The sequence below is a fragment of the Podarcis bocagei genome (assembly GCF_964188305.1).
Source record: "Podarcis bocagei genome assembly, chromosome: 3".
NCBI lineage: Eukaryota > Metazoa > Chordata > Lepidosauria > Squamata > Lacertidae > Podarcis > Podarcis bocagei.
Window position 1 is genome coordinate 110,921,018 of NC_138127.1, and position 16,846 is coordinate 110,937,863.

General features: G+C 48.4%; 1 protein-coding gene across 2 annotated transcripts in view; it reads left to right on the forward strand.

Moving 5' to 3' along the window:
- Positions 1-16,846, forward strand: part of SELENOI (selenoprotein I) — a 53,956-nt gene that overhangs the window by 24,152 nt on the left and 12,958 nt on the right. For both annotated transcript variants that reach the window (XM_081188733.1, XM_081188732.1), the window contains exons 2-5: positions 7,750-7,818; positions 8,211-8,319; positions 10,529-10,603; positions 11,842-12,104. In XM_081188733.1, the coding sequence (XP_081044859.1) occupies positions 7,750-7,818; positions 8,211-8,319; positions 10,529-10,603; positions 11,842-12,104 (516 nt within the window). The remainder of the gene's footprint in view (positions 1-7,749; positions 7,819-8,210; positions 8,320-10,528; positions 10,604-11,841; positions 12,105-16,846) is intronic.

Sequence of the window (16,846 nt, forward strand, 5' to 3'; positions counted from 1 at the left end):
TTGGAGGGTGGGTTGATAGTTTTGATACTAGGCTGTTGGTTTTTTTGCTATTACGTTATGAATTTTGTGCTTTTATGTTGTAAACTGCCCTGTGATCTTCAGATGAAGGACAGAGCTAAACTGTGGAACTCACTTGTGCAGGTGATGCTGAAAGCCAGAAACCTAGATGGTTTTAAAAGAGGAGTGTAAGTCTATCCATGGCCACTGTCCATGATGGTGTGCGGAGACTCGCCGAGCAGGCAGCTCAGTTCAGAGGCGGCTCATGGGCCATTTAAATGACCCCACATGGGCCGTTTGTGGCCCATAGGCCACAGGTTGCCGACCCCTGGTTTAGCTCGTAGGTTAGCTTTTGCCTATGTGATGCCATAGCCCAGGGGTCAGCAAACTTTTTCAGCAGGGGGCTGGTCCACTGTCCCTCAGAGCTTGTGGGGGGCCGGACTATATTTTGAAGGGGAAAAATGAACGAATTCCTATGCCCCACAAATAACCCAGAGATGCATTTTAAATAAAAGGACACATTCTACTCATGTAAAAACACACTGATTCCTGGACTGTCCGCGGGCCGGATTGAGAAAGCGATTGGTGTGGATCCGGCTCCCGGGCCTTAGTTTGCCTACTCCTGCCATAGCCTCTAGAACAGGCTTCCTCAACCTCGGCCCTCCAGATGTTTTGAGACTACAATTCCCATCATCCCTGACCACTGGTCCTGCTAGCTAGGGATCATGGGAGTTGTAGGCCAAAAACATCTGGAGGGCCGCAGGATGGGGAAGCCTGGTCTAGAAGGAGGAGAGGAGTATCTGTTACCGTGTTTTTGAATTCAGACATCATCCCAGGCTCAAATTAACCTTCCATTTGGCCCTGAGATGCTTCTGGAAACATGAGTCCTTTGAAAGGGTTGCGTATACCTACCGACAGACTTGTGTTTTTATCCTGACCGAGAGAGGTTTGGTTTTGCTGTCTTCCGGCTAAAGAAAATGTTGCTTCTGGCTGATTTGCGATGCGCTTAGTAATTGAACGTGGCTAATTAGGAGGGGCATTATTGCAGGGCAGGCTTGAGCGAGAGACACAGTCTCCTGGCACTTGAGCCTTGAAGCTCTGCCGCGCTCATAATTCTGCAAAGAGATGATAGCTGGGAGGAGGCCTCATCAAAAGGCAGTTTCTGTCGCTTGGCTGTGGAAATGCTATTTGCTGTGCTTTGCTTTATATGGCTGCCCATCAATAAAAATTCTCTCAGAGGCTTGCAAAATCAATTCCTCAGTATTTTTAAATACAAATTAATTAAAGCAAAAGAAAACAACGGTAAGAACAATGCCCTATTACAGAGACAGAATAAAACAGTTTGAAGCTCAGCTCAAAGCTGCACTTTGGGAGACTGCATAAGGCTTACTTGAAATTGCATTGAAACAGCAAAGGTCTGCATTTACTGTGAAATATTTGTGGTTTTTCTGCAGAATATAATCCCACCCCACGCCCCCAGTAAAATAGACTTGGATTTTTATATTTGCTGTTTTGTAACCAACCCTTTTACTGGGACACGGGTGGCGCTGTGGGTTAAACCACAGAGCCTAGGACTTGCTGATCAGAAGGTCAGTGGTTTGAATCCCGTTGCTCGGTCCCTGCTCCTCCCAACCTAGCAGTTCGAAAGCATGCCAAAGTGCAAGTAGATAAATAGATACCGCTCTGGCAGGAAGGTAAACGGCGTTTCTGTGCGCTGCTCTGGTTCTCCAGAAGCGGCTTAGTCATGCTGGCCACATGACCCGGAAGCTGTACGCTGGCTCCCTCGGCCAGTAAAGCGAGATGAGCACCGCAACCCCAGAATCGACCACGACTGGACCTAATGGTCAGGGATCCCTTTACCTTTACCTTTTAACCAACACTTTTATAAAGAAGAGAGGAGATTGGCATGATTTTTCATTGACTTTTAACGAACCATACCTCTGTGATGTAATTATTTATTCTTCTGAGTTGCTGTGGACTCTCCTATGCTGGGGGTGAGTCGCGAGGTGGCTAAGATCACGGATGATGTGAAATGGTTCAGGGTTCTTAAAGGGAAAAAAGGAAAAGTTCCAAAAGGACCTCTCCAAAGTGAGTAAATGGGGCAGCAAATTTAGTGTAAACAAGTGCAAAGTTATGCACGTCGAGGCAAAGAAATCTAAATTTCACCAATAGGCAACTCCCCGTTTTCACAGGGGTTGCGTTCTGAGGCACCAATCCCGCCCTGCTCCACCCCCGCCCCCTTGCAGTGCCGAAATTGGTGCACGCATGCCAGTCTTGCTCAAATGGGGAGTTGCCTATGCACACTTGTGGGATTTGAAGCAGTGCTGATGGTCCAGGAGCAGGTTCTTGGGGTTGGCGTGAATAGCTGGATGAAGACATCAACATAGTGCGCAGCAGCTCTGGGAAAAGCAGGCTCCATGCTTGGGAAATAATTTCTTACGAAAACAACGTCAGAATTAACAAATTATACACAAGAAGACTGGTGTGTAATTTGTTCAGAATTGGAGAACGTTCATTGATGAGAAAAGTAAATCATGCTCTTTTATGATGTTTTAGACATTTATGTTCATACCAACACGCGAAATAAACTTCATGGGAAGGAACGGAGGGCCGTTCTCAGGTGCTTTCTCTGTAGGCTGGAGTTGCAGGTATCTTGTGTTCTCTTGGCAGCGGCTGGGCTCTGAAACCAGAGCAGGTGCTTCTGTAATGGGACCCGAGGCTACGTGATATCCAGGCTAAAGATTACACCAGTAATTGTGTCCCAAATACCTTCCCTCCTGCCAGGTGAACATCAGACCATGCCAGCCAGCTGCCACCTCCTCCTCCCCACCCCTCTTTGCCAGAAAATGTCCCTGCATTGAAAGTCCATTTCTCTGGAAACTGTCTGTGCCAGCCTTATCCAAACTGGTGCCCTCCAGACATTTTGGACTACAACTCCCATCAGCCTCGACCATCGTAGACCTGCCGGCTGGGACTGATGGGAGTCGTAGTCCTGAACACCAGGTTAGGCAAGGCTGGCATCTAGACAGTTTAAAGTAGCACCATGCTACTGTTTTCTGAAGGAGAAGCAGAAACTCTGGGTTTACGTCTCTAATTGAAGTGTGTTGTTTTCAAACCGCAGCACAGGACCATACCTAATCAGTGGTGCTTCTAGAGAAAATGAGCGACTTGGCTGCGATGGAGATGAACTAGTTTATTGTGGTGTTAGTTTTTGTAGGCTGGAAGTTCTTCCACCAAACTGGAACCTTCTGTCCACCAGGTCTGCCTTAGTTTCCAGCCAGAAACCGGAGTTAGCATGGCCCCTTGACTCTGAAATGATGAGTTCCAACACAGCAGAGTGGTACCTTGGTTGTCGAACGGCTTAGTGTTCGAACAAATCGGCTCCCGAACGTCGCAAACCCGGAAGTGAGTGTTCCGGTTTGTGAACAATTTTTGGGAGCCAAACGTCTTCCGCAGCTTCTGGTTGGCTGCAGGAAACTCCTGCAGCCAATTGGAAGCCGCACCTTGGTTTTCGAACTGTTTCGGGAGTCAGACGGACTCCCGGAACAGATTAAATTTAAGAACCAAGGTACAACTGTACAAGGCTATGGATGATACCTTCCCTAGCTTCTGAGCTCGGAAAAAGGGCAATATATGTAAGACAAAGGAATGCTGTGTGATTTGGCATGGATATGAGTTTTCTGGCCTGGTTTCCTGGCTAGTCTGGGCCATTCCTTTGAAATGGTAAATACCTATTGATACACAAAAGATGCTCATTTGGCAGGTCTGGTTTGCTGTTAACAGAAATTTGCCAGACCAACTGGAAGGATTTGTAAGTGAAAGAGCTATTGGGAAAGGTTTTCCAAGATGAACAGAGATGGTTTTGGGTTTCCTCATCCCAAATATTCAAATGAAGTTTAATTTTCTCAGGGAATATTTCCTAAATTTTGAAGGGCAAAGGATTGGTTGTCTGTGGAGTGTGTGTCTGCTATGTGTCTGCACCCTAAGAAAATTATAACACCCCTCAGCCATGAAGCTTACCATGGGCCAAACACCACCTCTCAGCCTCAAAGTTTACCTTGTATATCTCTGGGGCTGTCATTGGGGAGAGTGAAGTGGCCACCGCTTCAAATGACCCATGCCGAAGGCAGCCTCAAGCTGCAAAGTGCATTGAGGTGTCAGCCTTGCGTATCTGCAGGAGGAAAGACAAGGAGGTTCCTTCACTGAGACCTGGGCTGAAGGCTCAGGTTAGGAGTCGTCGTCATGCACTAACTAACTCTTTGCACCAACCACTTGCAAAATAATAAGTGACCTGATTGTTTGGCTTTGTAAGATGAGTTTAGGGTTATTCTAGAAGGAGTCCTCCTAGATGATTAAATTGAAACTTGATCTTGATTGCCTTCAGGTTTGAAGATTGATCTTGATTATCTTCTGGTGTGAAGATTGCGCCATCAAGCCAGCCTTCCCTCTAGTATTGCTCTGTCCCAGATCACCCAGCCTTCTTTTCTTCCTCCGCCTCCTATTCAGCACTTCCCATAATAGTAATCTGACTCTCTGGTGCTTAAAAGCCAAACAATTGAGAAATGAATGGTCTGGGGCTGCATCTCAGCAGGAGCTGTCAAGGGAAGAATGAATGGGATTATTATCTTCATCTAGTCCTTGGTGCTGTCCAAAATTACAAATATTAAGGTTGACTGATCTGTGGCAGGGCTTGTTTGTGTGTAAGCACTGGCGGCAGTGGTACTCAAAACTCAAACCCAACACCACTATAACCCACGTTCTTCTCTAAAGCAAGCAGAATTCTGTGACCTCTTTAAATTACACGTATGAAGCAAATTGCTGAGTACTGTAGATTTGGATATCCTGGTTGGGTTTCCCCTCCTCTCTCGCTCCTGATGCTGCCAGGATACAAACCATGCAGGATACAAACCGTTGCAGATCCAGCAACCAAGGAATGCATCGCTCACTGTCACAACAGTGGCTGCCACCCCACCCATCTGGCCGGGCCTCCAAAGCCACTCTACAGCGGCCTTTCAGCAGATAGGAGAAGCTGCTGGTCCCAAAAGACCAGTAACAGCATCTTGGGCTGGTCACCCAGCCCAAACTGCCTCACAGGGTTGTCGTACGGGTTAAATGAAGAGAGAACCATGTAATCCACTTTTAGCTCTGTGAAGAAAAAGGTGGACTATAAATAAATAGAGTTAGTAAGTAATAACCAACAAAATAAACTCCCAAGCACTGAGTTTGCTGGTGGTGCTGAATACCTGGGTATACAAACAGCTTTAAGACCCTAACCCAGCCTTTGCCAACCTGCTTTTGACGGCAACTTTCTTGCTATGGGAGTTGTAGGCAAAAGCAGTCAGTTGGCAAAGGAGGTCCTCATCCCGCCTTCCTTTACCTGCAGAAAAGAATAGATTTGGGAGAGAGCTTTGCTTATCAGGAGGTATGAAGCCAACAAGAGCAAAACCTTTTGGCTTTGCAGACGGGATGCTAAATGTTTGACAGGTTGCCTTCTGGTGTTCTGGTGCTGCTGCTGCTTGTCTGCCATAGCTCAAGGCACAATGTTTACAGCCCTTCCTGCAGGGCCAAAATACTGGGTTTGCTACAGTGCAGGCAAAGCAAAGCATTCGGCTTGAGGGATCTCTTCCACTTACTCCAAATGCTCAGGAGCAGCCTTTCCCGACTTCCGCAAGAAGGATAGAGATAATGGGATTTGAACAAATCTGCCAAGTACCCCCCTGCCATTAACTGAAATCTCATTACTTCCTAAATCGCTTGGTAGTTCCGTCCTTGGAGACGGAACGGAGCTGGTGAATCAGGTGCCAGGGAGGCTGGCCGGATGCCACTCAAGAGACCCAGGGGCGTAGCAGGCGTCACTTGCCCTGCTGGCCTGAAGCAGGCGGCTATTGCACAGCAAAACTGACCTTCTGACTGACGTTGCCCATTTCTCAAGCGCTTCTGGGGCTGGACATGACGTTTGAGAGGGAGGGCAGTTGGAAGCATATATGGAGGGAAGCTCCATCATCTGGAATAATAACTCGGGTGGGATTATTGCAGCACCTTGGTGTGTTTGTTGTTATTGTTTAGTCATTTAGTCGTGTCCGCCTCTTGGTGACCCCCTGGACCAGAGCACGCCAGGCACTCCTGTCTTCCACTGCCTCCCGCAGTTTGGTCAAACTCATGCTGGTAGCTTCGAGAACACTGTCCCGCCATCTCGTCCTCTGTCGTCCCCTTCTCCTTCTGCCCTCCATCTTTCCCAACATCGGGGTCTTTTCCAGGGAGTCTTCTCTTCTCAGGAGGTGGCCAAAGTCTTGGAGCCTCAGCTCCAGGATCTGTCCTTCCAGGGAGCACTCAGGGCTGATTTCCTTCAGAATGGATCGGTTTGATCTTCTTGCAGTCATGGGACTCTCAAGAGTCTCCTCCAGCACCAGAATTCAAAAGCATCAATTCTTCGGTGATCAGCCTTCTTGATGGTCCAGCTCTCATTTGGTGTGTTTAGGAGACTTCTAACGTGCGGTTGGTCCATGGGGTCACGAAGAGTCGGACACGACTAAACAACAACAACAAGCGTGCAGTTGTATGTGGCTGAGCTTCTGGCCTGTGGAAGCAGGTTGAACCAGAACTCTCTCCCAAAAGCAACCTCTGCCAAGCTGTTGGGCGCATGCCCTTGGCACCCTGAACCACCGCAATGGAAGAATTGCCCTCTCCTCCATGCTTTATCCCAGCTTTCTCTAACCTGGTGCCCTCCCGTTCTTTTGGAATACGGCTCCCATCAGCTCCAACCAGCTTGGCTGTGTTGGCCTGGGCTGTTGGGAGTTGTCGTTTGAGAGCACCAGGTTGGGAAAGCTGGTGTTTGGTGTGCATTTCTCACTATAAGATCATAAGAGCCTGCTTGATCAGGCCAGTTCCCTAGGAGTGGGGAGTCTGCCATCGTAATGCTTGCTTTCCCCAGTACGTCTTGGGAACAGCCTGATCCCTGCATAGATCCAAGAGTGCCTCATTTGACAGCCTGTTCCCTCCAGCTGCATCCTGCCTAGAAACTCAGACCAGGAGCAGACGTGGCGTTGCCACCTACCGTGTTTTCCCTCTGTCCCCCCCCCCTTGCTTTGCTTACCATCTAGCCCAGTGGTTCGCAAAACGGGCCGTATCTCCCACCCATCCCTTTGGGGGGGGCAGTGGGATTACCTGGGGGGGGTGCTAAGATGCAGGGAGGGGGGAATGGAGCTATAAAAGACGTATCAGACTCTTAAAACCTGATGTCACTACATCAAGTTATTTTTATTATTTATAAAATTCCTATTCCACCCTTCGCCTGAGGACCACAGGGCATTTGACGATATAAACAAGGAAGCAAAAACAATAACCCTCGCTCTCACAATCTTTGTTCTTTATTAAATTTCATCCATTTTGTTGATTTAATTAAATAGTTTAAATTGGATTTCGAATAAGTGTGCAGCTAATTGTTCCTGGATGGGTTTTCATCGGGTTATTGCCTTCCTCGGGGTGTTGTGCAAACCCCTATCCTGAATAAGACCTCCTATAGGACAGGGTGCACTGGGGGTGAGTTCGGTTGCTCAAAAAAGTTCGGAAACGGCTGCTCCAGCCTGATGTGATTGTTTTGGAGAACTCAAAAGCTTGCTGGCGACCTTTGTGCCATTTTGGTTGGCCTGATAAAGGCATGACAGAAATACGGATTTAGGTATTTCTCTGTAGCTCTTGCTGGGTTAGAAAATCTCCAGCCTAACCTCTCTCTCCTCTCTGTTTCCTTCACAGTACAGTGCTGTGGACAACAACCCTCTCTCCCTGTACATCATGCATCCCTTCTGGAACACGGTTGTCAAGGTGAGTTGGCCCTCCTGCCTCCCTCCATGCCCTGTCGAGTGCGCTTTCTGTGCTTGAAGTAGACCTGTTGGCATCCCTGTCAGTGGAGAAGTTGCCAGTCCCCTTTCTGGCTGGCGCGGCCCCTTGCCTGTTCTGGTCTGTGACTCATTCAGGAGCTGCTTCTCCTCCTCTTTGAGGGGGCTTAATTGTCCGGAGATGCACAAGCTACACTCATGGCCTGAATTCCTTTTTGTGTTGCCGCACGAAGGATAAGCAAGAAAGACAAACGTCACCCTAACTCTCAAGGAGAGTCTCTTTCTCCTCCTACCTAAACGTCACGGAGGGGGCTCGACTGTACATGGCTGATCAATTAATGTGGGTTTTCTGCATGTGTTTTTGCTGCTTCCTCACAGATTTTCCCCATGTGGCTGGCCCCAAACTTGATAACGTTTAGTGGCTTCCTGCTCCTTGTCTTCAACTTCTTCCTCATGGCATACTGTGACCCTGACTTTTATGCATCTGGTAAGACAGTTTTTCTTTAAACAGGAACAGCAAAAGCTCTATACACATTTACAGGCATGAAAGTGATACGAGCTGAGATGGCGCATGTTCTTCACTCTGTCTCTGCGCATTGATGACATCTTGACTTCCTTGTGTCTACGGTGACACACTCAAACGTCAGTTCTGGACTGCGGGGGGGGGGGGGGACGGGGGGACGGCCCATGACTGTCTCATCACTCCCCACATCTAAAGGGGAGCAGAGTATTGTGTGTGCCTAAAGGTGGCCAAGGGATGCGAGTGGCGCTGTGGGTTAAACCACAGAGCCTAGGACTTGCCGATCAGAATGTCAGTGATTCAAATCCCCGTCACGGGGGTGAGCTCCCGTTGCTCTGTCCCTGCTCCTGCCAACCTAGCAGTTCGAAAGCACGTCAAAGTGCAAATAGATAAATAGGTACCACTCCGGCAGGAAGGTAAACGGTGTTTCTGTGCGCTGCTCTGGTTTGCCAGAAGCGGCTTAGTCATTCTGGCCACATGACCCGGAAGCTGTACACCGGCTCCCTCAGCCAGTAAAGAGAGATGAGCGCCACAACCCCAGAGTCATCCGCAACGGGACCTAATGGTCAGGGGTCCCTTTACCTTTAAAGGCGGCCAACACTGCTGGGTACCTTAGGAACGGCTACTGCTCTTGCGCTCAAATCCTGCTTGCAGGTTTCCCTGTTCGGTCAGTGTGAGAACCGGGCACTGGACTGGATGAGCCGTTGACCAGATCCAGAAAGCTGTTCTTATGAGGGGGCACCAAGTTGGGAGAGGCTGCCTTGAACTGCTGCCATAGTCCTAGCTCCCGTCATTGCAGGGGGTTGGGCTAGATGTCCTTTTGGGTCCCTTTGACTCTACAGCTCTAGGATTCTACCCAGATTGGCTGGGAATGCCAGGGTGGTACCCTGTGCCTTGGGAGTTGCCTTCCAGCCTTGGAAACCTGACAGCTGGGAGAAGGCGTTGGTGGCAAACCTCTTTACAACCTGGGTGATAAGCTCCAGGACTCTGCCCTTGGCTGAAATGAGCAGGGAGTTGTCAGTTTGCAGAGGTGATGATCACCAGTTATCTGATGGCCTTGATCTCTCTGTCGAAACCCTACCAGGAGTGTTGTGGTCCTGTTCCCTTCCTGGAAGTGTCACCTGTTCTTTGGCCTCTGAGCATCATTGGTCATCCCACAAGTTGGTGAGGCTCGATTGACAACAACGACCTTTAACGCTGCTAGAGATTCAGCGAGTGCCTTCTGTTGCAACATTTAAACCCTTCCCCAAACTTAATAGCCAGGACGATGCGGGCAATTAAGAAGACATCCTTCGGCAGTGGTTAATTGGCGTCTGTTTTAAACCTCTTGTTGCAAGGTGTTAATGGTTTTATTGCTGCAAACTGCTTTGATATATTATTTTCTGCTCTACAACGGGATACAAATATTATTATAAATAAATAAAACAAATATAAGTCCCATCTTCTGGCTGCTCCTGTTCCTGCTGCTGCTGCTTGTGTGGCCTCCTCCTTGTCGTCCTTCACAGTTACATCTCAGTGAATCGTCCCAGTAAATTGTCCTGGATAGGCCTTGCAGCATCTCAAATCCAAACTCTTCATGTTTCCAGTTAACCTGTTTATTGTCCTGACCTTCATTTCTGATGCCTCTTCAGTCTTGGGCAGGGATCATGCCCCTTCCTGTATGTCTTATGCCAGGCGTCAGCAAACTTTTTCAGCAGGGGGCGGGTTCACTGTCCCTCAGACCTTGTGGGGGGCCGGACTATATTTTGGGGGGGAAATATGAACGAATTCCTAAGCCCCACAAATAACCCAGAGATGCATTTTAAATAAAAGCACACATTCTACTCATGTAAAAACACACTGATTCCCATACCATCCGCGGACAAGATTTAGAAGGCAATTGAGCCGGATCTGGCCCAATCCAGCGTGTTTTTACATGAGTTTTTACATGAGTAGAATGTGTCCTTTTATTTAAAATGCATCTCTGGATTATTTGTGGAGCATAGGAATCCGTTCATTCCCCCCCCCCAAAAAATATAGTCTGCCCCCCCAAAAAAGATCTGAGGGTCTGGGTCTTCAGATGAAGGGCAGCATAATATATAATAATAACAGTAATGGTTATAATAACAGTAATGATTGTGCAGCAAACATGTCCCTAGAGGTTGTGTTGACGCTCAAAATGGTTTTCTTTCCACAGCACCCGATCAGCAGCACGTTCCGAACAAAGTGTGGGTCATGGTGGGCCTCCTCAATTTCATGGCTTACACGCTAGGTAAAAGCTGATTCTTTACTGTGTCTTTGTGTCTGTGGACGGTAGAAAGGGACGCGGGTGGCGCTGTGGGTTAAACCACAGAGCCTAGGACTTGCCGATCAGAAGGTTGGCGGTTCGAATCCCCACGACGGGTGAGCTCCCATTGCTCGGTCCCTGCTCCTGCCAACCTAGCAGTTCGAAAGCACGTCAAAGTGCAAGTAGATAAATAGGTACCTCTCCGGCGGGAAGGTAAACGGCATTTCCGTGCGCTGCTCTGGTTCGCCAGAAGCGGCTTAGTCATGCTGGCCACATGTACGCCGGCTCCCTTGGCCAATAAAGTGAGATGAGCACCGCAACCCCAGAGTCGGCCACAACTGGACCTAATGGTCAGGGGTCCTTTTACCTTTAAGAGGCGGTAGAAGGGGGTATTTGCAACAGTGGTCTCAGCAGTTGTAGGGGCCAAACGACTTGCATGCAGGAAGCCCCTTCCATCACCACGGTATTCATGGCCCTGCTCTAACAATGGGTGCTTGCAAGAGGACTCTGCTTTGCCCTTTGTACTGAAGCTGCTTTTAAAAGCACACCTTGAAAGAAGCCTCTGCTCAGGCAGAGGTGGCCAGGGGTTCATCTTCCCTGACTCTTTAAGTGATGCTTTTTAAAAAAAATATTTTCCCCTTTTATATTTTCCCCCAATTAACCCCCCCCCAACAAAAGATTCATTATGAAAACCTGCATCCATGAACACCGCAGCTTACAACAGTATATATGTGTTAAATATATTCTTATTAACCGATCCACAAGCTACTATAAATCTTTGGGACTAGGCTTTGGTTTTCTGGAGTGCTTGTGAATGAAAGAAATCCCCACCGTTCTCCAACAAAGGTCTCTTTGTGCTTTGTTCCCCTTGCCCGTCTCAATTTGTGGGTCAGTTTCTCCGTAAGGGCATCGTGCCACCCTCTCTTGTACCAAGCGTTCACGTTCGCGCCTCCTAAGCCCTCCCAGAACATGGCCGTAAGAGAAATCCCGTTAGCGGTTTATCCACCGAGTCCTGATTCTGTTTAGGAGCACAGGAAGCGATCTTAAAGGTCTTGCAAGGCAGACACCCTACCCCTGATCTGTGGCCCTCCGACAGATAAATACAGATTCTTTAACACAAGCTCTGGCTTTGGGGCTTGTGCCTCTCCTCCCAGCCAGCCACTGGGGCTGCAGGGAGTTGACCCGTGCCTCTGACCCCCCTCCTTTCCTTATCCCCACTCCAGATGGCGTGGATGGCAAGCAGGCCCGGCGCACGCAGTCCAGCACCCCTCTGGGAGAGCTCTTTGACCACGGCCTGGACAGCTGGGCCTGCATGTTCTTCGTGGTGACGGTCTACTCCACCTTCGGCCGGGGGCCCAATGGCGTCAGCGTCTTCGTCCTCTACATCCTCCTGTGGGTGGTCCTGTTCTCCTTCATCCTCTCCCACTGGGAGAAGTACAACACGGGGGTTCTCTTCTTGCCCTGGGGGTACGACATCAGCCAGGTGGTAAGTGCGGCGTTTCCTGACCCTCCGGGTTCCCTCTTCCCACTTTTGCTCTACTTCATTTACAGTGGTACCTTGGTTCTCAAACTCAATCCGTTCCGGGAATCTGTTCGACTCCCGGAACCGTTCGAAAACCAAGGCACGGCTTCCGATTGGCTGCAGGAGCTTCCTACGCTCAATCAGAAGCCACGTCGGACGTTCGGCTTCCAAAAAATGTTAGAAAACCAGAACAGTCACTGTTTGCGGTGTTCGGGAGCCAAAACATACGAGTACCAAGGCGTTCAAGAACCAAGGTACGACTGTATAGGCTGCCTTCTCCTCCCAAGGAAGTCAAGATTGTGCACATAGCTCTCCTGCTCCCCATTTTGCTTTGGGGTTTTTTAGGTTTCAGAAAGTTTACAAATTTGATACGTATTTTCCCAAATCATGTTTGTTTCAGATTTGACTTCCCCTCCACCCCCTCCGTGGTTTTCACGTGTTTTCTAAAATTTCTGCGTATTATGGTCATTCTGTGTCCTACCTACTCCACAATATTCTCCAACAAATATTTTGCCGATGTTCTTCATTCAAATCCTACCTGTGTTTTTACATGTCTACAGTCATGCTTTAACTATTCAACAAAAGGTTTCCAGTCCTCCTTATAGCCTGCCTCTTCTAGCACTCCTGCTCCCCGTTTTACCCCACAACAACTCTGTGAGTTATAGTTTGGCTGAGAGGCAGCAATTGGCCCCCAGAGTCACACCCAGTGGGAGGATTTGAACCCAGGTCCTGGTCCAGCACTACACCGCAGTGGCTGCCTATCACCTTTACCTGCACGTGGATTTGCTTTTATTGGTTTGTTTTTCATGTGCTGTTTTATTCTGACAATTGAGTGTTTTTTATTTTTTGGTGTTGTGAAGCCCATTGTGGGGAAAGGGGGCTCGTTTGAGAGGCAGAGGGTGGAAAAGAAACACTTAGTTACTTGAAATCAAGCTCCAGAAAAAAACCTCTGGCCTGGCTTGCAGGGCTGTGTAGTTATTAAGGATGCCTTTCTGCAGTCAGAGTGGGTGGAGTGTTTGTCACAGCGGCACAGAGCGCCTCCTCTTAAGGAGGGTTGCCTTGGGCTAGTCAGTGTGACAACAGAATTTCATTGCTGGGAAAGACTAACGATCTGCCCCAGGCCAGCTTGAGCAAGCCATGCCTGGAAATGGCAGACTGTTCCCCTCCAAAGATTACAAAACAGTCTTGGAAATCTTTGGAACTCCCTGCCTGTTGATGCCAAGCAGGCACCCTCACTGTATTATTTCTGGCACCTGCTAAAAAAAAACTGCCCAGATGCTTAGAAAACTGATGTGGATTTTAACCAGGTTTCAGTATTTTAACTTTTTGTATGTTTTAAAATGTTTTCCCTTGATTTCCTTGTTTTATCTTTTTGTTAACCATATTGAGTTTTTCCCCCCTTTTGTTTGCAACCAAGTGGTGTATAAATTTTTATGAAATAAATGAAAACAAAACATTGCGGGTAAAAGTTACAGTGGAGGAGTTCAAGAAGGTCTCTTGCAAGGAATTGTGGCGTTGAGTCAGATGGCGCTAGGAGGGACCGAACTGCAAAACAACAGGGCTGCAACATTTTATGGGGCAATTGATTTCCCAACAATTTGCATCAGTTTTTTATCTGTGCCAGTGATAAGCCAGGCAGCTGAGGAAAGGAAGCCAATTTCAAAAGCTTCCATGCAAGAGGCATCATCTTGGAAGAGGCTGTTCTGCCTTCCTTCCACCGCAACACAGCAGTCGCTTCTCAGATGGCGCCTGCTGTGACATCTGAGGTTCCCCCCTTCCTTCTTGCTGCTTCACATTTTAATATATGAGTCTGTCAGCCAAAGCAGTCAACATTCATTGACTAAGATCTGCAGAGTCCTCTCTGACTTAATTACTTGGCTGACGTCGTTGCCTTGGAGTGGGGAGGAAGGGTGTTGTGTGTTCTGCCAGCCACCAACAAATCGGTCAGCTGTGCTCACGAGAAGAAATTGCTGGATCAGATCAAGGACCCATCAAGTCCAGGTTCCTGTTCTCACAGTGGTTGACCAGATCATCATCATCATCATCATCAATTTTATTTATACCCCGCCCTCCCCATCCAGAGCTGGGCTCAGGGCGGCTAACACCAATAAAATAAAATCACAGTAAAAACAGAAGGAAGAGGGAGGAAAAAAACCCAGTTTAAAATGCAGCCTCATTTTAAAAGTAGCCCATAGATCAAAACCATAAGGGGAGGGCAACATAAGGGTCAGACTGAGTCCAAACCAAAGGCCAGGCAGAACAGTTCTGTCTTGCAGGCCCTGCGGAAAGATGTCAAGTCCCGCAGGGCCCTAGTCTCTTGGGACAGAGTGTTCCACCACGTCGGGGCCAGTGCTGAAAAGGCCCTGGCCCTATTTGAAACCAATCTAACCTCCTTGAGGCTCAGGACCACCAAAGTGCTGTTATTTGTGGACCTTAAGGTCCTCTGCGGGGCATACTAGGAGAGGCAGTCCCATAGGTACGAGGGTCCTAGGCCATATAGGGCTTTAAAGGTCAAAACCAGCACCTTAAACCAGACCCTGTACTCCACCAGGAGCCAGTGCAGTTGGTAAAGCACTGGATGAATGTGATCCCACGGCAAGGACCCCGTTAGGAGTCTCGCTGCGGCATTCTGCACCCGCTGGAGTTTCTGGGTCAGCTTCAAGCCTGTGGGAAACCAGCAAACAGGAACTGGGCATGAGAGCCCTGGTTGTGGAGGCAGAGCAGAGTCATCCTGGCTAAGTCCCCATTGCTAGCCACCTTCATGGGTTTGTCCCGTCCTCTTTGGACCATCGCTGCCTCCTGTGATCATCTGCAGGCGCGCAGCTTCTGCCTTCTCTCCCTCTTGGCAGGAAAAATACCTCTGGGCAATCATTTCCCTGCTGTCCTTCCCCTCCCCTCCCCAGCCCACGGCCATGGATCGCTTTCTGAACAGCCGCTCACCACGCTGGAGCCTTCGAAGGGCCCTTTGCCCCCGGATGTTTGCCTCCTCACACAGCCAGTCGGAGAGGTTTTGTTGACTTGGACTTGGCTGAACAGAGACCTCTGCGCAATGCTGTCCCGTAAATTGCAATGGGGGGAGAAGGGTTGTTGTACCTGCGTTGGTCAATAGATTTTGCAGGTGGGAACGTAAGACTCTTGGGGCAAATTTCATTCCTGAGCCGAAAGGGAAGAAGCAGCTTGACATGTCCCTCTTCCTGTCCACCTTTGGTTGTGTGTTTTCGAGAGTTACATTATCCTCCCACAAGAGGCAAGGATGGCCACCAACTTGGATGGGTTTAAAAGATGATGAGGCCAATTCATGGAGGAGAAGAGGGCTATTGATGGCTCTGTTCTGGAGGCAGCAGTACATCCAAATACCAGTTCCTGGGAAATGCAGAAATAATAATGATGATGATGATGATGATGATGATGATGATGATGATGATTTATTTATACCCCGCCTCTCCGGCTGGGTTTCCCCAGCCACTCTGGGCGGCTTCCAACAAAATATTAAAATACTCTAATACATCAAACATTAAAAGCTTCCCTTAAAAGCTGCCTTCAGATGTCTTCTAAAAGTCTGGTAGTAGTTGTTCTCTTTGACATCTGCTGGGAGGGCGTTCCACAGGGCGGGTGCCACTACCGAGAAGGCCCTCTGCCTGGTTCCCTGTAACTTGGCTTCTCGCAGTGAGGGAACCGCCAGAAGGCCCTTGGAGCTGGACCTCAGTGTCTGGGCAGAACGATGGGGATGGAGACAGTCCTTCAGATATACTGGAAGGGGAGATTGTTGCTGTGGTGCCCTGGTCCTGCTTGCAGATAGGTTTCCCTTTGGAGCAGGCACAGGCAAACTTGACCCTCCAGATGTTTTGAGACTACAACTCCCGCCACGTTTGCCTATGTCTGCTTTGGAGCATCTCATTGGCCCCTGTGAAAAGAGGACTCTGGACCTGATCCAACAAAACTCTTCATATGTTCTTAAGACTCATGTGAATTCAGATCCCTCCCTTTCTCATGGGAGTTACCATATTTTTCTGTCTATAAGATGCCCCCTATTTTGGGGGACTCAGATTTAAGAAAATGGGGGTGGGGGAGAGATGTATCTGTGTATAAGACGCCCCCTAATTTTTGACATTATTATTAAGGGGGAAAACCTAGTCTTATACATGGAAAAATACGGTAACTTTTACAGGCTGTGCAAATTGCCCATGGGACTTAGCTCGCGCAGAGCGGTAATATTTCGGACTCAAATCCCTGTCTAAGCAGGAAGGCACTGACGCCTTCCTTGGAGGTTTTTAAGCAGAGGTTGGAGGGCCATCTGTCAGGGATGCTTTGCTTGCATTGCAGGGGGTTGGACTAGATGACCCTCAGGATCCCTTCCAGCTTTATGGTCTCTTCAAAAAGCTCAGGACCAATATATTTTTTAAAAAAATAATATTTATTAAATTTTCCATTTAACATTCCAATCAAATCACATCATATATTCTGACTTATACAAATGATTCAATAATTAAACAATCCAAATATTTCAGGGAGACTTCACTATGCTCTGAGGTTGGAGGGGATCTGATCATTTCATACTTCTACTGCTTCTCATATTCATTTCCGGTGGTTCCCATAAGTCATTCTGATGTTCTTCCATTCATTCATTCATTCATTCGTTATTTTCCACAGCCTCTGAGTTCTTCCAACAAGGGAGATAAATCAAACAATATGTTTCTGTGTGGTTT